Source organism: Lynx canadensis, chromosome B3 (assembly GCF_007474595.2).
Source record: "Lynx canadensis isolate LIC74 chromosome B3, mLynCan4.pri.v2, whole genome shotgun sequence".
Classification (NCBI taxonomy): domain Eukaryota; kingdom Metazoa; phylum Chordata; class Mammalia; order Carnivora; family Felidae; genus Lynx; species Lynx canadensis.
Window position 1 is genome coordinate 1,840,676 of NC_044308.2, and position 20,950 is coordinate 1,861,625.

At 62.9% G+C, this 20,950-nt stretch overlaps 1 protein-coding gene across 1 annotated transcript in view; it reads left to right on the top strand.

The window, feature by feature from the left end:
- Nucleotides 1-20,950, top strand: part of LOC115516164 (cell migration inducing hyaluronidase 1) — a 138,331-nt gene that overhangs the window by 113,630 nt on the left and 3,751 nt on the right. Inside the window, exons 8-21 of the mRNA XM_030318585.1 lie at nucleotides 3,822-4,071; nucleotides 4,657-4,726; nucleotides 5,504-5,632; nucleotides 7,924-8,009; nucleotides 8,906-9,037; nucleotides 9,965-10,000; nucleotides 10,082-10,237; nucleotides 13,018-13,198; nucleotides 14,231-14,446; nucleotides 16,449-16,660; nucleotides 17,306-17,491; nucleotides 19,410-19,614; nucleotides 19,784-19,870; nucleotides 20,456-20,613. Coding sequence (XP_030174445.1) covers nucleotides 3,822-4,071; nucleotides 4,657-4,726; nucleotides 5,504-5,632; nucleotides 7,924-8,009; nucleotides 8,906-9,037; nucleotides 9,965-10,000; nucleotides 10,082-10,237; nucleotides 13,018-13,198; nucleotides 14,231-14,446; nucleotides 16,449-16,660; nucleotides 17,306-17,491; nucleotides 19,410-19,614; nucleotides 19,784-19,870; nucleotides 20,456-20,613 — 2,104 coding nt within the window. The remainder of the gene's footprint in view (nucleotides 1-3,821; nucleotides 4,072-4,656; nucleotides 4,727-5,503; nucleotides 5,633-7,923; nucleotides 8,010-8,905; nucleotides 9,038-9,964; nucleotides 10,001-10,081; nucleotides 10,238-13,017; nucleotides 13,199-14,230; nucleotides 14,447-16,448; nucleotides 16,661-17,305; nucleotides 17,492-19,409; nucleotides 19,615-19,783; nucleotides 19,871-20,455; nucleotides 20,614-20,950) is intronic.

Consider the following 20,950-nt stretch of genomic DNA (forward strand, 5'->3'; position numbering starts at 1 on the left):
GCGGTCCTGCCCCGCGGCCGTCCTTCCGTCTGCCCCCCGGGGACGCCGGCCACCAGACTGGGAGGCAGCACCCGTCAGCTCCCCGGGTGCCATCCGGAGCCACGGACCCGTGTGGCCCTTCCACGGTGAAACCGAATCGCCGTGGCTCAAACCCGGACGAAGCGCAGGCCTCTGACTCCCTGAGCCCTTCCCGTTCCTCCCCCCGAGGGGGGCTGGGGTTTGGGAGCCGCACCGCGTGGTCGTCGGAAGGGGGCCGGACCCTCTCCGTCGGCATTTTACGTTCGCTCGCTTCGTCTCGGCGTGAGCGGTTTACCGTGTGGGCGAGGCCGATGCTCAGGGGAAGGCTGTCCTGCAAGGTGTCCGCGCGCGGCGTACCTGGGGGCCTGCGGGGGGCTCCCACCGCGTCCTCGTGTGTGTTTCTGAGCTCCGGGGCAGGACACGGGGGACCCCCCACCTTTGCTTCGTGGAAACAGTGAACGTCTTCCAGTAGTTTTGAGGAAGGTAGAAAAGACGTCCATATGGATTCTGTTCGTCCCCCCCCCGCCCCCGACTCCCCTGTTTTTGGGGCGAAGAGTGGGGGTGGGGAAGAAAACGTGTCCTTCCCCACTTCGCCACCTCGTCCCCTGCTCGCGATGTGTCGTCGTTGGTGTAAACGCCCCCAGGAGCAGCCGGGACGCCCCCGGCTTGGGTCTGCTGGCCGTGCCCCGTGCCGCCCCCCCAAGCCCTCCAGCCTTAGGGACACGCCATCCCGTGTCCTTCTGCCGATGGCCGGGGCACCCCTGGACGCCCCTGGCACGAGCCCCCCGCCCTGTGTCCCCACCTCAGCTCTGGGACTCATGGGCGAGCGTGCGTGTCTCCTGGTTTCCCCTCTCCCCGGTTTCTCGAGTTCATAGTCTCGGTGGCTTCTTGAACTTGGCTGCGCCTGAGCCCACGTGAGGAACCCCTGCTTGCTTCCCCCACGAGTTTCCTGGCCGGGGCTTCTGCTGACGGGTCGGGGACGAGGGAGGGCCACCCCACCCACCGGTCAGCGCAGGAAGCAACCGGAAACGGGCCACGGCCGCTGTCCTTGCCTCCCGCTCCGGGCCTCGGTCCTTTCCTGGCGAGGCGGACGGAGGGCGACGGGGCTCTGCCTCCTTCCCGGCTTCGTGTTCCGACGTGTTCCGAGCTGGGCACAGCAAATCTGTGGCGGAAACTTGTGCCTTCTACTCCCCACCCAGCACCTGCTTCCCCCGTCCCGTGCTGTCGCCTGGACCCCCCACGCCACCCTCACCGCCCTCCCCCTGCCACCCCGATAAGGAGAAAGAAATGCGACACGGGATGAGAGGGGTTTTTTCTGCTTGGGGGGCTGACAGCTGATTAGCACACAGGTTATAGGATCAGGCAGATGGAGAATCGGGTCTCAGTTCTGTCCCTGAAGGGAAAGTGGCTTTGGGCAACTCTCTGCCTCAGTGTCATTGGGTGAGAGGGAATGATGTTGTCATAAGAATTAAGGGAGATACTGTCTGTAAGATATCGGACACCCAAAAAATAGTCCTTGTTCCTCCTTTCGATGGGGACTTTTCTCTCCGTGGCGCACCTCAAGGGGCTTGGAGGGACTTCTCCCTGGGGCACTGGTCAGAATTAGAATGTCCCCGATCCACCATTCACTTCCTTCAGAGAAGGGCCACGCAAGATGTGATCAGACGGTGGGGCAGGCAGGGGCTTACGATTTTGGAAGAGCCTCGGGTGGGAGGCAGGAGGCCTGGGTCCAAGCGGGGCTCCAGCCCGAGGTTCATGAGCCCCTGGGAGGCCCCCCACCCCCACCCCTTCCCTGGGCATCCTTGCCCTCCTTGCCAAGTTGAGGCCCGGAACTTGCTCTGAGATGCCTCCCAGCTCCTTGCCTCTTCCTCCCATCCTTGTCTTTCCAGGCTATTTATAACACGCTTTCAGAGCTCACTGGGAGGAGAGGAAGCAGTCCCACTGGATGACTTTGGTGTTTACAAAATGCTCATTGAGGGACCGAATAGGATTCAAGATCACGCCCTTGCCAGTGGCCAGAGTTTAGGGACGGACGCTTGAGGGAACAGAGCTCGCCTGGAACAGGGCGGATCCTCCCCTTTGGGGTGAATGGACACAATTAGAAAACTGGGGTTCCAGCCCTGACCTTGAGCACGTGGGTCTTGTGACCTTGGGCAAATCACTTGACTTCCCAGAGCCTCACTTTCCCTACCTCTAAAAACACAACAAAGTGAAGAACTGAAAACAATGATCATAGAAATCGTGCGAGGTTTCAGCAAGATTAAAAGGACACAAAGGGTCCCCGTTCCGGATGCTTCCAGAGCGTGGTTGCCTAAAAATGGGAATAGGCAGCTTTGTCAATGACTTGGGAGGGAGTTGGGGTATTTAGCCTCGATTTGTGCATCCCAGTCAGGCCAGTTTTGTCACACACACACACACACACACACACACACACACACACACACCAGTGCAATATTGGCAATGAGCCTGGAGACATTTAAAAAAATTTTTGTTAATGTTTATTTATTTTTGAGAGACAGAGAGCACAAGCAGCGTAGGGGCAGAGAGAGAGGGAGACACAGAATCCAAAGCAGGCTCCAGGCTCTGACCTGTCAGCACAGAGCCCGACGCGGGGCTCGAACCCACAGACTGAGAGATCGTGACCCGAGCCGAAGTCGGAGGCTCAACCGACCGGGCCGCCCAGGCGCCCCTGTTGTCACTCTGAGGAGGTGCTGTCGGCATCGGGGGCGGAGGCCAGGGTTGCCGCTAAACATCCGACCAAGTATGGGCCGGCCCCTCGAACTGTGCCCAGTACTGCGGGGGGAGCTGTGTCTGGACGGTATGTCGATGTTCCGGGCCGGGCCTGGCGGTAGGTACTTAACAGGTGTGAGTGGAACGGTCCTAGGGAGGCAGGGGCGTCCTCGTCGGGTGACGCCACTGGCCGGTCAGGCCCCAGGGTGGGGGCGAGGACGGCAGGTGTCGGTTAAGATGAACGAGGTGCTTCTCGCCGTCCTGGGGGTCCCACCGTGAACAGGCTGCCTCGTGAGGTGGTGAGCGTCCCGTCTCTGGGGCATTCGAGGGGGAGCACAGAGCCCGTCTGCCAGAGATGCTTGTGAGCGACTGGCGCTGGGCAGGGAGCTGGGGCTCAGGCCGACCTGAGGATCTCTTGGTTCCGAGACTGATACGTTAGCGGGGTTCAGGCCCAGAAGGGGCCTCCGAGATGACAGAGCTGGAATGGCTCATCTGCGGCGGGCAAGGGGACCGGGGGCCGGGGGCCCGTGTGACAGATGCCCTGGGACCATCCCGGCTCTCTCGGGGCCTGAGAACGGCCTTCCCGCTCCTCCTCCCCCCTGCGCCCCTCGCCCCCCACTGACTCCGGGATTCCAAGATGGGTTGTGACGAGCTGGGGTTTGCACACTTTTCTGGTTCTTGGCCCTCGAGTCTGCAGATGTCGCGGGCTGTGCCTCCTGGGCTGTGAGGCTGGCTCGGGCCCCCGGGTGAGGACACGGCCTGGCCTGGCTCTCGTGCTGCCTCCCGGGGACGCTCCCCCTACCTTCCTGCTCCCCCTACCTCGCCTGCCGTCCTTGTGGGCCGGGGGCCCGCTGCGTTCTCACCAGGGCGGGCTCACGTGACCTGTCCCTGCCTCCTCCTGGACGCACTTCTGACACCCTGTCCCCTCCCACCCCGCGGAGCCTCGGCCGCAGCACCTCCAGCGGGAAGGGGCTTCAAAGTCGCCGTTCGTTCCTCCCCATCCCCACGCCTCCCCTGCTCCTAGCGGGACCGGCCGTACGGCTGACGGCGTCTCACGTGTGCCTGATGAGCAGCTCGACGCTGGGCGACGTGTCCCCTCCTGTCTTGGCCCCTGCAGGTCAAGGACGTGGTGGGCTATAACTCCCTGGGCCACTGCTTCTTCACGGAGGACGGGCCGGAGGAACGCAACACCTTTGACCACTGTCTGGGCCTCCTGGTCAAGTCTGGGACCCTCCTCCCCTCCGACCGGGACAGCAAGATGTGCAGGATGATCACGGAAGACTCGTACCCGGGCTACGTCCCCAAGCCCCGGCAGGACTGCAAGTGAGTGGCTTCGTCTCCAGGCCACACGCACCCCCCTCCTGCCCCGCCCCAGGCGGCCTCTGACCTCTGCACCCTGGGGCTTCTGGGAAGCTTGCACCTGCCAGCCCTTCACCACCTGGTGCCTTCAGCCTCGCGGCCAGAGGGCGCAGGGGGTGCAGAGGGCGCGGGGGTCAGCAGGTGCAGAGGGCAGGGCGTGCTGTACCTCCCCAGCTCGCCTCACGTCCATCAGAGAACCTCCGTTCTCGTCCTCCGGCTTCTGCCGACGTCACACGGCGCTCCCGAGAGGGCGTGTGGCCGTGGGCACCGGCAGACGGGGGTTCCCGTGTGATCCGCCCGCCGGTGCGGGGTCTCCCCCTTAGTAACGGCCCCTCTCCCGGGCACTTGTGGCCTCTGATCTGCCTCCGCCCCACGGGGCCATGGCCCCCTGGAAATTCTGAGCACGTGAGGCGCTTAGATGTACTGCACTCGAACGAGAAAACTGAGTCTCATCGCAAATTAAGGATTCCTCGAGTGTCTGATGAGGGGCACAGGAGCTGGCCGCCCATCACGTGACCCCACGCGATCTCTGTCCCCCCCCCCCTGCAGCGCAGTGTCCACCTTCTGGATGGCCAACCCCAACAACAACCTCATCAACTGCGCGGCCGCGGGCTCCGAGGTGAGCGCAAGGGGTCCCGGGCCGGGCAGAAGGGAAGGAGGGGGGCTGGGAGGCGGCGGCGGCCGGGGATGAGCCCGGAGTGTGGGTTCGGGGCCCCAGCTCAGGCTCCGCTGGGGCTGAGATATAAAAACCAGACTGGCGGCGGACGGACTTGCTTTTGACGGATGGCTCTGTCGCTGCATCATGTTGGCGATCAAAACGCTTTATCGAAATGACTCCTCGTGGGATCCAATGGGTGCGGCCTGGGCGGTGCCTGGCACGCCAGCGCTCCAAGCCGAAGTAGTTTAATTCTCGCGTCAGCCCTCCGAGGCCGGTGCCACCACCCTCCATGTGGCGGGTGGGGAAGCCGAGGCAGGGAGCGCTGCCGTGCCAGGGGCGTGCGTGGGATCCAAACACGGCACTCCGTCTATACGGCCATTCCTCCCTGTGGCTCACCGTCCGGGGGACCCCGAGCGGGCCAGGTGCCGTCTCTGGGCCTCGGCTTCCCCAGCTGCCAGATGGGAGGGGCCAAGCACATCACGGGACGTTCCCCACGGGGACTCTGCAATCCAGCCGCTTGGAGCCCACGGTCGATCGAGCGGGACCCTGTGAAGGGTTGGCACAGCCCGCGTGGGCCCCACGAAATGCATCTGCCAGAGTTTGGACCGTCTCCCGGAGATGTGTTTGGGGGAGGGCGGCGGGGGGCCCGTGGGGGGCTGGCGCCAGCCCGCGGCCCCGACCAGGGGTGTGCTGGGCTGATTTCGGCGGCTCTCCCCGCCGCGTGCCCTCCTCCCACAGGAAACCGGATTCTGGTTCATTTTTCACCACGTTCCAACGGGCCCGTCGGTGGGAACGTACTCGCCAGGTTACTCCGAGCACATCCCGCTGGGAAGGTTCCACAATAACCGAGCACACTCCAACTACCGCGTAAGTCCTTCCAGACCGCGCGCCCCCCCGCCTTCTGCCGGTCCCCCTCCCCCGGCCTGCACATCGCCAGGGCCGGACGGCCGCCGGGCTCCGGCCGGGCACCAGCGGGCACCAGCCGCCATCCTGGCGCGGGTCTGGGAGGAAACAAAGCGGCCTTCTTAGCGACAATGTCCCGTGGCCGCTCCTGCCCCACGACGCGGCCCCCGGTCAGAGCCGGGAGGAGAAGCGGGATGCGCCTTCGCGCAGGCTGACGGCAGGGGCGACACCCGAGCGCGGGCCCGCCGCCCCCCTGGTGGCCGGGCGCGGTGCTGGCTGTGACAGGCTGGCCCGGCCTGGGCGCCGGACGCAGTCAGGACGCGCTCCTGAAGGAACGGAGACGTGGCACGGGCCCCTCTCCTCCGTCCCCTTGGCTTTTGCTCCAGGAAGCGGGCTGGTCCTTCCGCACAGAGCCCGGGGGGTGCGGGGGGCGGGGGGGAGACCAGACGCTGCCGAGTTAGGCGCAAGGAAGGGGTGTGGAGGACGCCCACCCGGGACGGCACGGAGACCAGAGCCGTGGGACGCGCAGCTGGGGAGCCAGGCTGGGACCGGGGAGCCGCCCTGGGGACACAGGTGGTGCTGGGGGCGCTGGCACGGTGCGTGGACGGAGCCCCGTGTCCGGATCTTCTGTCCAGTCCCTGAGAGTGCAGATGAGGAAACTGAGGCCCCTGGGGGGGGCGGGGAACGGACACGGCAGGGTTTAAAAAAGAAGGTCAACCGGGGAGAAGACTGTGAGAAGAGAAACCTTCTCACACTCGGCTTGTGCTTACACGGGCGGCGGGGCCAGAGAGGGGCCCGCAGGGGTGCGGGGGGGCACGGGCAGAGGGCACACCCCAGGGAGCTGAGAGGGAAGAGTTGCCGGTCATCGGTGTCCCCCTGACAGAGCGGGCGTTTCTGAGGCTGTCGTGGGCCACGCAGGAGCGGCCAGGGGTGCCGTGTGGGCAGCCGAGAGGACACAGCACGTGTGGGCCGTTTGTCAGGACCTCGTCCTCCAGAAGCCGTCCCCTGAGCTGGGCGGTGGGCCTGGAGAGGTCAGAGCAGGGAGGTCTGTGAGGGACAGTGGTTTCCTACAAGGAAGTAGGCAAGGACTCGGGGGCACAGGAGGAGGGGCGGGCCTTGGGGAAGGTGGCAGGGTGAGGTACCCGCCCCCGGTGAGCCCTGACTTTGTGCCCAGCGGGCGAGGGTCCCCGGGCACAGTGCCCTGTCCAGTGAGCCCTAACTTTGTGCCCAGTGGGCGAGGGTCCCCAGGCACAGTGCCCCTCCAGTGAACCCTGACTTTGAGCCCAGTGGGCGAGGGTCCCCGGGCACAATGCCCCCTCCAGTGAGTGCTGACCCTGCACCCAGCGGGCAAGGGTCCCCAGTCTTGGTGCCCCCGAGTGAGGCCTGACCCTGTAACCAGTGGGTGAGGGCCCCCAGTCTCGGTGCCCCTCCAGTGAGCCCTGACCCTGTCGCCAGTGGATGAGGGTCCCCAGGCACAGTGCCCCCTCCAGTGAGGCCTGACCCCGTAACCAGTGGGCGAGGGCCCCCAGTCTCGGTGCCCCTCCAATGAGCCCTGACCCTGTGCCCAGTGGGCGAGGGTCCTGGTATGGGGCATCCACCGGGGCCAGCACCGAGCCTCCCGCCATATTCTCTGAAATCAGTGTTCGTAGCCCGGCTTGTGGAGGCCACAGCTGAGGCTTGCAGGGTGAAGGTCACGGCCCATGAGCGAGCAGCGGGGATCCAGCCCCTCATGTTCTACTCACGCCACCACTGCCTCGCTGTCAGTCCCTCGAAGAATGTTCTAGCCAGAGTGGCCTCAGCTACTCAAGAAGGGAACCTGGGAACCTGCCTTCGGGCCTTCCCGGGAGGCTGAGAGTGCAGTGGGAGGAACCGAGACCCCTGCCCCAGGGGAGGGGTCTCAAGTGCAGTGTTTCCTTTAAATCACCAGACACATTTCCCGTAGCCCCTGACGTTGGGCCTGGGCTTGTAACCGCCCAAAGCAAGGTGACTTCTGGTCACGGACTTAGCTCCGTGGCCCTGGACAAGACACTTAGCCCCCAGGCCTCTTGGTTCCTTCGTGAACACCTCAGATTCGCCCTGAGCAGAGCAGAAGCATGGGCTCCTCCCCTCCCTCGCTGCAGACCCCTTGCCTCCACTAATGCGTCCTGAGAGCAGAGCCGGCGTTACTGGAACGTTTAAGAGTGTGCGTGGCGTGACGAGGTGCCTGCCACCTGCCGTGGCCGTGGATGCGTCCCTGACCGTCTCCTCCCCCGCAGGCTGGCATGATCATTGACAACGGGGTCAAAACTACGGAGGCCTCTGCCAAGGACAAGCGGCCCTTCCTGTCCATCATCTCTGCCAGGTAGACGACCCGTGGGGACGCACACTCTCCCTGCTGACCTCTTGACCCAGCCCCGTCCTCTCCACTCATTCGTTCGTTCGTCCGTCCGTTCGCTCACTCACTCACTCATCAGTGTCTGTTGAGCACTTTCTACGTCCTGGACCGTGAGCTAGCTGCTGGGGGTCCGATGCTGAAAGCCCGAGCGGGGCAAAGACTGAATTAGGGTTTATGCTACAGCAGCCGAAGGGAAACAGAAATTTCTAGAGGTTCCCGGATCCCTCAGCAAAGCCAGTACCCGCACGGTCAGTAGGACTGGGTTGGGCCGAGGTCTAAAGGGACGTGCGGGTTGTGCCCACAAAGCAATCCAGAACAATCCAGAGCTCAGCCGAAGGCCAGCGGCTGCTCTCCACGGGTGCCATCGACACCTCAAGGGTATTAGAAACACCAGCGCCCTTTAGAGACCGAGGCGTCGGTCTGCGTCGGAAGTGGGTGGCGCTAGGGTCCGTGATAACGCCGACGGGTGGCTTTTGCTGGTCCGGACGCACTGAGCAGCTGGGCTCCGTGCCCCGTCTTGTAGCCAACGAGCTGGATTCCGGAAGAGGCTTTAGGTCAAGGGCCCCCCAGGTTACCAGGCGGCTGGGCAGCTCACTCTCCTTCCAGGGGCCATGCCGCACGCCGGGGTGGGTCCCGGCCAGTTCGCGCTGTGCCTTGACCGCCCCCCCCCCCGGGCGGGGTGGGGGCTCCTCGATGCCCACGGACAAGAGCAGTGGCCTGTCTGTAGCCTGCGTGGGGCTGGGGCCCTGGAGGAAGGACTCCTTGCTTCTGTGTGTGCGGAGAGAAGCTCTCGGCCCAGAAGGGGGTCGGCTGAGGCGTCCCCCTGACACGGCCACCTGTGCCCTCCCCGTGGCGTGCTCCAGGTACAGCCCTCACCAGGATGCCGACCCGCTGAAGCCCCGGGAGCCGGCCATCATCAAACACTTCACGGCCTACAAGAACCAGGACCACGGGGCCTGGCTGCGCGGCGGGGACGTGTGGCTGGACAGCTGCCGGTGAGGACCGGGCACGGGGTCCTGACACGAGGACGGGGTGGGGGGTGCCTCCCCCGCATGGGGGAGGGGAGAGCGGGGCAGGGAGGAAACAGGCACACGGACATCGGCCTTCTGGTCAGTCCCCAGCCAGGCAGAGGCAGCGACCCCCCCCCCCACCCCCGAGCCCCCTGAAAACAGCACGTGCCGGGTGCTGGGGGTCATACCTGCCACGGGGTGAGGCTCTCTCGGGCCACGTAGCCAGTCGTCGGAAGGAGGGAAGGAAGTTCCCAGCATGTCCTGGGCACCTGCTGCGTGCAGAATCCTCGTTTGCCTTCCTTCCTCACTGTGCTTCTCAAAGATGCAAATTATCTCCATTTTTAGAGATGGTCACCTGAGGCTGAGCTCAGTGACTTTCCCGGGAGGTCACACAACTAGGAAGCGGTTGGACGGGGGCTTGAAATTTCAACTCCTGGGACGCCAAAGCAGGGCCACAGCACAATTGTGACACTGGGTCCCGCCCTTCCCGGGCCCTTGGGGCCCCGGGGCCGGCGCCTGCCTGCCTTCCCGGGAGACGTGGCGCCAGCTGTCCGTCCGTCCTTCCCGCTGTGGCTGAAATGGGAGTGGGCGTGGCTAAGGGGAGTGCAGCCCGCCCGCACGTACCCCGCCGTCACCCGGGGCCGGCCCCGAGAGTGGCGAGGTCCTTCACGTCCCCCTGATCCAACCTCCCACGAGCCCTGGAGTCAGCAGCGTGGGGGCAATGCTGGAGGCCACTGTCCACAAGCAGACGTCGAGCGGGAGGCGAGCTCGCCGCGCAGGGTGGGAGAGCCCGCAGCCCCTTCCCCACACAGTATCCACATGTGACGCCAGGGACAGGGAAGCGTCCCGCCCTCCGCCACGTCCCTGGCCGTGGCGCGAGGGCAGGCTCTGACCGTCCGCTCTCGTCCCCAGGTTCGCTGATAATGGCATCGGCCTGACCCTGGCCAGGTAAGAGCAGCTGTCTTCGTGCCGAGCCCTGTGCGGGAAGCCGGCTGCGGACGGCTCATTCCAGACGCCTCCTCCCCACAGCGGCGGGACCTTCCCGTATGATGATGGCTCCAAGCAGGAGATCAAGAACAGCCTGTTCGTCGGCGAGAGTGGCAACGTGGGGACGGAGATGATGGACAACAGGATCTGGGGCCCCGGTGGCCTGGACCACAGCGGGAGGACCCTCCCTATAGGCCAGTAGGTTTGCAGCCACGGAGGCTTCCTCGTCCTGCGTGCCTTAAGCCGAGTGGCAGCCACAGACGGAATGATGCTCGTGGGAGAGCTCCGCCTGTCGACTGCGAACCCCCCTGTCAGTTACCAGTCAGAGAAGTCACTGAAACAAGGGAGGCTGGCCGGCGGTGGGGTGAGGTCTAGAGCGGCAGAGAGAAATCAAGCGTTCAGTGTCGAATGGCAGGCGGCAGGGGGACCTGATGGTCGAGGTGCACGGGGTGGTTCCGGGGCTACGGCGTCTGGGGTCAGCAGCCGCGGGTTCCTGATAGCACCCTACTCGGAGCATTGCACCCACTTCTGGGGACGGGGGAGAGAGAGATGGGCCAAAGCACGCTTGGAGGACGGTACCCAGGAAGGTGACAGAGCCCAGCGCTGTGTCACACGCAGACTGGGAACTCTGGTCAGGAGTTCAGGGGTCAGACGAGGGGGACCAGCACGGGAGGCGACGTCACACATGGTCGGGGCTTCCAGACGCTTGCAAGACGGAACTCATTCCCCATGGGCCCCACGGTTAGAAGGAGTTTAGTGCGGGAAGAACTGACGGCCAGGCCTGTTCATCAGCAGAACCGTAGGGCTGTCCTGAGGGGTCCCGGGCTCTCTGTTGCAGAAGGTGTTTCAGGCAAAGCGGGGGGAGGCTGGCCAGGCGGCTGGAGGAGGGGGGACCGGGAGAGCTGGCCAGCTCACGGAGCAGAGGGGCTCGGTCAGTTCCCGGGGGAGCCTCAGCTGGGTCGGTGTGAGGACGTCTGTCCCCCGTCTGATGGTGATTCTGCTCAGACGTGAACCCAAACCCGACGGCCAGGCTCTGAGCCGGGCAGACGCGCGGGGGTCTGCTCCCCGAGGGCCGAGAGCCCTCCTGCCCCCAGAGCTTCCCCCCTGCCTTTCTCCGGAGAAATATAATCCCTGCCTCTGTGGGCAGGACACGGGCCCGGAGCTCCCACCCCAGTGGACGTGCGCCTTTGCAAAGATTCTGCGGACAGAACCACGGCCTCCTTTGGCGCAAGTGGTCTGGAAGCCCTGGTCTCTGTCTGGTCGCAGCGATAGACCAGCCCCTTCGGGTGGTGTTTATGAGTAACTCTGGATCTGCGTACTTGGGCATTTTTTTGCTGAGAGTTACCAGCCCTCCGGGGCCGGAATGTTCTGATGACTTTCAGGGCTGAGTTTGTTTATGGAGGCCCGACAGTTCTGCCGAACCGGGCAAGTCCCTCACGCGGCGTTTGTGAGCAGGGACCGTGTCCTCCTGGTCACGAGGGATTCGTCCGCAATGGTCCTGGGCTGGGCTTAGATGAAAAGTAAGCATACGCTTTGCATACACAGCCAGTAAGAGTGGCTGGTTCCCAAGAGGCCTTAACTTGAACAGTGCCCGGAGGCACCCCTGAGAACCAGGATCCAAGGCGCCAGCGCGAATCGACTGCTTTTAAAGATGCGGAAATGCGGGAAGTCCTTGGTGTCCACCGAAGGCATACACCAAGGCTGGTGTGATCCGGGCTTTCCCGGGGGACCTGCGTGTGGGGAGGGGAGCCCCAGGTAGAGGACGGGGGGCTGCGGTGTATCCTCCCAGGGACAGACCCTTCTCGATGCTTCTTTCCCTCTTTCTGCCCTCCCTCCTTCATGCCAGCTGTGGAAGGAGGGGACCTGGCCCAGAGGCACAGATACCAGCAGAACCATGCACATTGGGCTTCCAGAAAAAACCAGCCTAGGTTCAGGGTCACCGAGAAGCCCAGCTGGCCCTTTCCAGGCCCCGCGCAGGAGTCCGAGGGCAGAGGAGAGGAGTCTCTGAGTCCCCGCCCTCTGCTGAGCCAAGTTGCCCGTTCTCCGGTCCTTTCTACCTCCGCCTCCCATCCTCTCCCTGACTCCTGGAGATCGGAGCCTTCTTGGGGCCCTTTGACAGCCCACAGTCTTGCCTTCCCAGTGGGGCCTGCCGCTCCTGTAGGGTTACGTGCCCTGAAAGGTCACGTGCGTTATCTCACTACAGCATCATCACCATCATCACCTTCCGTTCTGTCTTCCCCCTCGCCTGTTTTCCAGACCCAACAGATTCACAATTGAAAGGCTTACTCAGAGGAAACCCATTTGGGTCTTAATCTGATTAAATGGTTATGGCAACTGAGACTAAATAATGACTAATGGCTCTAGTCTCCCAAGAGACACAATACTGGCATTCTACAGAGTATTTATGGTATTTACCCAATGACTCTGAACAGGATGGAAAAACTGGGGCAAGTGTTTGAATAGAGGATGATTCCCCAGCCCCCACGCCAGCAACTAAACACATATCCATCCATCCATCCATCCATTCCTCCAACTATCCTTCCATACATCCATCCACCCACCCATCCATCCTTCCTTCTCTTTCCTTTCATCCATCCATCCATCCACCCACCTACCCTTCCTTCCATCCATCCACCCACCCATTCTTCCTTCTTTCCTTCCTTCCTTCCTTTCATCCATCCACCCATCCATCCATCCATTCAACCTTCCTTCCTTCCATCCATCCATCCAACCTTCCTTCCTTCCATCCATCCATCCAAGTCATCTAGCAATCATTTATTGACATTTACTGCGTCTATAAATACTTTCTCACGAACTGATGAATGAATCAATAATGCCCTGCAGCGAGGAGTGGCAGGAGGTGGGGATCAGGACGGTTTACCCAGAAAGTCTCTGTTTCCATCTGCCTTGAAGGGTGCAAACAACTCGGTGGCATAACGTGGCGAACAGGCTGACCTCTCACTTCCTTAACCCTGTAGGAATTTTCCGATCCGAGGAATTCAGTTCTATGACGGCCCCATCAACATCCAGAACTGCACCTTCCGCAAGTTCGTGGCCCTGGAGGGCCGGCACACCAGTGCCCTGGCCTTCCGGCTGAACAACGCTTGGCAGAGCTGCCCCCATAACAATGTGACCAACATTGCCTTTGAGGATGTCCCGGTGAGTGAGGTGCTGGGGCAGGCGCTGGGCAAATCCAGACTTTGGGCGGTGATTCACAAGTCCCCCGGGGCTGGAGTTTGAGCCGTTGCCACCACCGCAGGGAGCGAACGACTTCCTCCAAGCAGGCTGGGCCGCGCCCCAGCCCGTCTGCATCCAAGCTGGAAAAGTACAAGTGTAGGTTGCCCTACAGGTCAGGTCTGGCTGCGTCCCACTTGCCCTCCCCCTGCCCCGAACCCCCCAGAGCCTCAGCGCAGCCTCCCTCCGGACGCAAGGTCCTGAGGCTGTTCCTCCACAGGCCTCGGTTTTGACGATGGAGTCTTGTGACAGGGCCACCTGGGTTGGTCAGTTAATCTCCAATCCCGGGGTTTCCAAGGCGCTCAGGTCTCTCTGAGAGGGCACCACAAATGGGGGTCTTCCCGGGCACAGACAGGTGCCAATGAAGACCTGGGGGTGAGGAGGGCGGGACGGAGGGTGGCACTTTGAGGCTGGGAGGGACCGGGGATGCTTTGTCCGGGCTCTGGATCCCCCAGAACTTTCTTCCTTCTTCTCCCCTCTGGTCTTGCCCTTTGCCCGTCTGCCTCGCGCCGGAAGGCGGAAGGGAAAGGCGTGAGAACTTGTGACTTCATTTCTTTACTCAGGCCACCGAGGCCTGGGAGAGGTCAGTCACAGAGCCCGCCACGGGCTCGTGTCGACAGACCGTCCTCCTCAAACAAGGGCACACACCCCCCTCTTAGACACACAGCACACGGTCCTCTCTCACACGTTGCCCCACGTGTGTGTGCTTTCTCATGCACACACCTCTCTCCCCCTCTCACACTTGTGCACGCGCGCACACACACACACTCCTGTGCCCCCTCCCCTCTGCAGGCTTTGAGCCCGCACGTCAGAGCACTCTCCAGGGTCACCCACAGCAGCTGGGCCCCGTGTGAGCAGAGGCCAAACGAATGCGTTGGGTCTGGAGTGGAGGCCGGTGAGCGGGCTGCAGTCTCCCTTCACCTCTGGCCCAGCCTCACTTCCCAGGGCTCTGTTTAGATTACTTCCAGAGTGTTCTTCGGAGAGCCGGGGCCCTGGTTCAACCAGCTGGACATGGATGGGGATAAGACGTCCGTGTTCCATGATGTCGACGGCTCTGTGTCCGAGTACCCGGGGTCCTACCTCACCAAGGACGACAACTGGCTGGTCCGGCACCCGGACTGCATCAACGTCCCCGACTGGAGAGGGGCCATCTGCAGCGGGCGCTACGCACAGGTGGGGAAGCAAGGGCACCCCTGGTGTCACCAGCCCCTCAGCAGGAGCGAGCGCCTGCTGTATGCCCTTTCAAAAAATCAAAGTGAAAACCACGTTGTAGGCAGAAAGCAGGATGCCTAGGAGGAGGGCACTGGGAGGTCACTCGGATTCAAGTCAGGCCCCAGTGCCTGGAGTCAGTGCAAAGACGCGGACACATGTGGAACCAGACCCGTGGGTGACTGTTGGAGCCTCAGTGTCCTCATCTGTGAAATCAGGATAATAGTCGAACCTCCTTCTGAGATTGCGGGCCTAAGGTTCATATGACGGATGCAAAGTGCGTCGCCGGCCCCATCCGCCGGAAATGTAACGCAAACCAGCCCCGTGGTCCTAAATTTTCCACAGGCCCTGTGAAAAAGGAAAAAGAAACAGGGGAAATTAATCGTAATAATATATTTTAACTTAGCGTACTCAAAATCCTATCATCTCAACACGCAATCGATTTATAAAAATCGTTAGTGAGGTACTTTTCCTGGATGTAATTTTTCCTCCTCTAAGTCTTCCAAATCCACGACACGGTTTCCACTTCGAGCCCGCTCAGTTTGGATGCAGATTTTCGACGAAGTGAAAGCTAGTCCTACCTCCCCAAAAGGATCAAGTCACGTGCGGTGGGGAAATATTTTACACTGCTTTGGGTTTGAGGTTTAAATTAATCAAAATTTAAAACCCAGGTGGGTCCTCAGCCACACCGGTCACGTTTCCGGGGCTCGGGGGCCACATGTGGCCAATGGCCGTCGTGGGGAACAGCACCTGGGACACGACGGAGCCGAAAATACCAGCTAGCTATTACGATGCTGGCATTAGCTGTTATTTGGCTGATGGTGAATAAACGAGCAAGAGGGAAGATAGCCAGGAAAACGGCAGCATTAGAGGAGGAGGGGAGTCCCGGGGCCGGCAGGGGACGTGTACGAAGACGCTGTCCTCGCGATTACCATACAGGCGGACGCTGTGGACGTCAGGACTGGAGGGTGGGTGAGAAAGGAGCCGGAAGGTGGCCTGGGGTCCGGGAGAGGCGGGAGAGCGAGCTGGTGCCAGAGAGGGGAAGGGGCCACAGGGCCAGGTGGGCACAGGGAGGCAAGGGTGCTGGAGAAACCAGGCCTGGATCTTCCCCCGCACCGTCTCTCCCACACGGGGCTTGTCTTCTGCGCAAAAGCTCTGTCAGCACCTGCCCGGTTCTCCCGACCGGCTACTGCTTAATTATTACTCATAATCTCCCCCCTTCCCTTTACAGTTTTCGCCGTGCTGTAACATACCCTTAAAGCTTTGGTTCTCGGGACGGCCCCGTGCCACGGGCAGCCGAAGCTCCTCTTTCCGTCCCGTAGGCAGTACTGGGGAGACCACCCCTCCCTCCTGCGTGCCCAGTTTTGTGCTGCTGTGCTGACCGTGGTGGTGTCACCCGCACAGGGGCCGTGCCACAGGGCAGGACGCCAAGAATTCCACCGAGGCGGGCCCAAAACAACGCGGCTCTTGGGTCCCTGAGACCTGAGAGCTCGTAGTCTTGCTTTCAGGGACTTCTCTGAAGCAGGACAGCACTCCTTCGTGCAGGGCGTAGTGACACGGGGCCTGGCCACGGGGGCCAGACCTCGGGAGGCAGACAGAGAAGGAGCGCGCCCAAAGCTGCCTCCCAGACGCAGGCAGGACGGCAGTGGGGGCGAGGGGGCTGCGCGCACAGAATTAGCCAGTTCGCTCTCCCCCCCCCACCCCCACAGTCCCCCATCTGACTGTTAAGCAGACTTCTCCCGTGTTTCCACCGCTGTGTCCCGGACGGAGCCCTTTGTTGAGAAGGCGTCCGCGGGATCGCGCAGAACGGTGATGGCCGCACCCCCAGCCGTCCATTCACGCGTCCTTAAAAGGGCTCCTCGAGAGCGTTCCTTTGAAAGCGGGGCCCGTTGTCAGATGTTAACCAGACGCTCTGGAATAATCCCTTGTAACTGTCCTGTCGTGTTTCCTTTTTGGGTCCTGAAAGATGTACATTCAGGCCTACAAGACCAGCAACCTACGGATGAAGATCATCAAGAACGACTTCCCCAGCCGCCCCCTCCACCTGGAGGGGGCCCTGGCCCGGAGCACCCATTACCAGCAGTACCAGCCGGTGGTCGCCCTGCAGAAGGGCTACACGGTGCACTGGGACCAGCCGGCACCCGCCGAGCTGGCCATCTGGCTCATCAACTTCAACAAGTAAGTGGGCGCAGCCGCTCCGACGGAGCCCCAGGCAGCGGTGGTGACGCCTCGGGACCGCAGGCCGGCCCACGTCACCCCCGCGGAGGGGCCGAGGGCACCCAGTAGTCCAGAATCTGAGCCCCGGGCGGAGCCCCCCTGCCCCGGGCGCGGCCGGGCTCAGGCAGAAGCCTGGCTCCGCGGGCCTCCCTACGCCCCACGTGGGAGCGGGGGCCAGCGTCCCCTCGAGGTGCAGCACGACAGCATTCCCGCCCGGATCTGGCCTCCGGCGTCGGTGTTCGGGTGCTGTCTGTGCCTGTCACTTGTCACGTGCTCCTGGGACACGGATGCCAAGCAGATGTGGAAAATGACACCGAAAGAGATGAAATGAGCCCTGAGACCGGGCTGGACCAGGAGGGGCTGAGCTGCAGGGCAGCACCCCGGCCTAGGCCCGGGCGGCGCCCAGGGAGCCCCTCGCCCTGCCAGCCACGCTCCCCGCCCCCAACACTTGGCAGCCGGATGGTTACGCACCCCCCACCCCCCAGCAGAAATGGAGGTGCCGTCTGGGGGAGAATTCTCTGGTCTCTCTCCAGGCGGGCCCCAGACTCTCTGAGGCCCGGACGCCCTTGCTTGTGGCCTGACACCCCCCCCCCCCCCCGCCTCTAGGGGCGACTGGATCCGAGTGGGGTTCTGCTACCCCCGCGGCACGTCCTTCTCCATTCTCTCCGACGTGCACAACCGCCTGCTGAAGCAGACATCCAAGACGGGCACCTTCGTGCGGACCCTCCAGATGGACAAGGTGGAACAGAGCTTTACGGGCAGGGGCCACTACTACTGGGACGAGGACTCAGGGTGAGGACCCCCGCCGCGGCAGGGCGGCTCGGCCCCGGGCCGTGCCCCTGGCCCTCCCAGCAGGCCAACCCCCACCGGGTTACCTGCCGTTGACGGAGAACGCTTTCCCAAGGGCTTCGACTCAGGGGCCAAACTCAGGTTCCATCCGCCAGTGACATTTTCCAAGCTGCTAAGCTGGGGGTAAACATTCCGTGAATATACACGGGGATGGGAGGAAATAGGCCCATTTCAGGCAAAAAGCAAAAGCAGCTTTTCCTTAGAACGGAGGAGACACGGTCCGTTCCCTCGGGTCCTCCCAAGCCAGGGGGAGCAGATGACATCATCCCTCGTCCAGAAGGGAACAAAGAAGGGACAGAGGAAATAGCGGGGTCCTGCCCCGAGGCCACGGCACAACCTTGGCACGGCTCGTTTCGAACCCGGGTCCACCTGTCCCCAGAGCCGTCACTCACCCTTTGCTGGACGGCACTAGGCGCTGCTCAGTGGAGGGATAACAGGGATAGAGTGTCTGTGGAGAATAGGGAGCTGTCTGGTCCCCTCCCTGAAAAAGAGAGTAAGTCCAACACCTCCGGAATGCCAACAATGTCCGAGCGGTGAGGCCGCTTAGAGCCATCCCCCTGGGGAGTGACCGTAAAGGATCCCTTGATGGCCGTGTTCCCTCTCTTGATTGCAATCAGCGATAAGGAAATACCTAGCAGGGGCACTCTCTCTCTATCTCTTTCAGACACGGTTTTATCAATTTGATGAGAGAAAAATTAGAATTTGAAAATCAGAGGCATTAGTAAAATGCTAGGTTTGGGGGGAAATAAATAGCACCCGATTTTCACATAAATTCTAAACCACTCGTGGGGCAGACAAGGCCACAGGTGAAGAGGGAACAGAGACTTAGGCTGATGGAACCGTTGGAGGACAGCGCCAACCAACAAAGTCCCCAGGTGTGCCTGCCGGCCCCAGGAGGCACCGCGTAATCGCGGACGCCCCCCAGCCCCCCCCAGGACTCGGTACGGAGGTGCGGACCGGGGAGCCCAGCCTCTGCAGGCCGACCTCCACACCCACCGTCAGTGCCTGGTGGTGATTAGGCTGTGCTTTAATTCGGTGACACCCTTGGGGGCCGCGAGCTGGGTTACAGGACCCAAGGCACTGGGCTTTCCCAATACCTGGGGCCCGTCTGAAGTCTCGATCGGCCCCTCTGCACGTCCAGGTGCTTCCCTGGCACGACCAGCTGTGCGGCGGTGGGTGGAGGTCGTGGCATCGTGGCGCGAACCCAGCTCGCCGGGCCGTCTGGGCGCAGGCGGTTCCCAGAGAGGGGTCGGCACGGGAACAGCCTTTCGAATGCTGCAGGCGTGGGAGTCAGCCTGGAAGGTCGTTTCTGAGCAGGAGGAACGGTGACAAGTCCTAAATTAGTGCCTCGGTTTCCTCGTCGGCCGACCCCCTGCACCACCCCCGCGGCGTCCAGTCCCGTCCAACAAGCAGGGAAAAGATGGCAGTTTCGAGAAAAGTATAGTGAGGAAGGCTGGCCTCACCAGGCACAGTGACGGGGTGGCCCGGCTCTGTGACCGTCCTCCCGTGTGGTCCCGGGTCAGTCACTCAGCTGCTCGGAGTCCGAGAAAGCAGGGCGGTGACGGCACCTACTGGACGGGACCGTCTGAGGGTTAAGCGAGATGGCGTGTCCACTCACGGCCTGCGTGGAGCGTGGCATAGGGCACATGCCCAGAAAACGGTCCCCGTTGGCGTCGCGAGCTTTGACGCCCGGGTGCTCGTTTCTCTCTGGGACCGCATGTGACCCCGTGGCAGACACGGTCTGGTGGCCATCTCGTAAGGCCCGTGGGTCTCACCGGGGGGCTTGGGGGATGACGTGAAGACAGAGGGGGAGGAGGGTGGCGAACGCCTGAGCGAGCCCGGCCGTGGCCCCCGCACGCAGGCTGTTGTTCCTGAAGCTGAGAGCCCAGAACGAGAGGGAGAGGTTCGCCTTCTGCTCCGTGAGAGGCTGCGAGCGAATCAGGATCAAGGCCCTGATCCCCAAGAACGCGGGCGTCAGCGACTGCACGGCCACCGCCTACCCCAGGTTCGCCGAGAGAGCTGTGGTGGACGTGCCGATGCCCAGGAAGCTCCGTGGTGCCCAGCTGGTGAGCGGCCGTCACGTAAGGGCCCTTTCCGGACACCCGCTCGGCGCCCCCCCCCCCCCCCCGTGTGATCCTGGGGTGGCCGGGGGTGCGGGGAGGCGGCTGCCCCCGTCAGGCCGTGCCCGTGGCGCCCCCAACCCAGCCAGGGCAGCCGGTCTTACTTGCTTTCCAGAAGACAAAGGACCGCTTCCTGGAGGTGAAGATGGAGAGTTCCAGGCAGCGTTTCTTTCACCTCCTGAGCGACGTGGCTTACATTGAAGTGAGTGGTTCCGGCCCCTGCAGGCGCGCTGCTTGGCCGCGGGGGGAGGCGGTGTTATGTCCTGGGGCTGTTGTCACCGATGACCACAGGCCAGGGTTGCCCGCAACAAAAGAAACTTGTTCTCTGGCCATCCTGGAGGACGGAAGCCTCAAATCGGGGGCTCAGCAGGGCCGGGTCCCCCTGGAGGCTCTGAGACCGTCCGCCCGAGGCCTCCGCTGACGTCCCCCGGGTTGTGGACGTGCCCCCCCGCCCCGCCCCCAGCATCTGCCTCTGTCCTCGCACGGCCTTCACCCTGGGTGTCTGGGCCCCACACCCCCTTCCTTCCTCCTACGAGGACACCCATCGCCGGATTTAGGACGGGCCCTAAATCCAGGATGACCTCATCTCAAGATCCTTAACTTAATTGCATCGGCGCAGACCTTCCAGCCAAGTAAGGTCCCTTTCCCAGCGCCCACCCACACAGAGGGCTCCGGAGAGCCGCTCGGAGAGGGTTTTGTGCTCTGAGCGGCTGCACGGACCGCCCGGCTCCAGGGTCCACGTGGGCGCCCCGAGCCCGCTCCCAGCGGTGCTGCTTCGGGCCTGCAGGTGGACGGGACGAGGTACCCCAGCTCCGAGGACGGCATCCAGATGGTGGCGATCGACGGCAGCCGCGGGCACGTGGTGAGCCACACGAGCTTCAGCAGCACCATGCTGCAGGGCGTCCCATGGCAGCTGTTCAGTCACGTGGCGGCCATCCCCGACAAGTGAGTCTGCGCGCGTACCCCCACCACCCCATCGCGTCCGGTCTGGGGGCACCGAGGGCGCGTTCGAGGTCTGCCCGCGCCTCTGACGACCTGACGGGCGCGGGGCGGCGAACGTAGGTCAGGCCGAGGCGGCCGGGCTGCCCGCTTACAAGTGGGAAGCCTGGCCCTGGCCTCGTTCCCCGGCCACGACACGCTTTCCCAGCATGAGCTCACCCCGCCCACGCTTTCGATGCGATCCAAGTGCCGGTGGCTCTTAAGTTCTCCGGCCCACACCTCTCCCGGCACCGCCACGTCTGACAGGCTACAAGTCTCCCGTGGAACCCAACCTCGCCCTTGG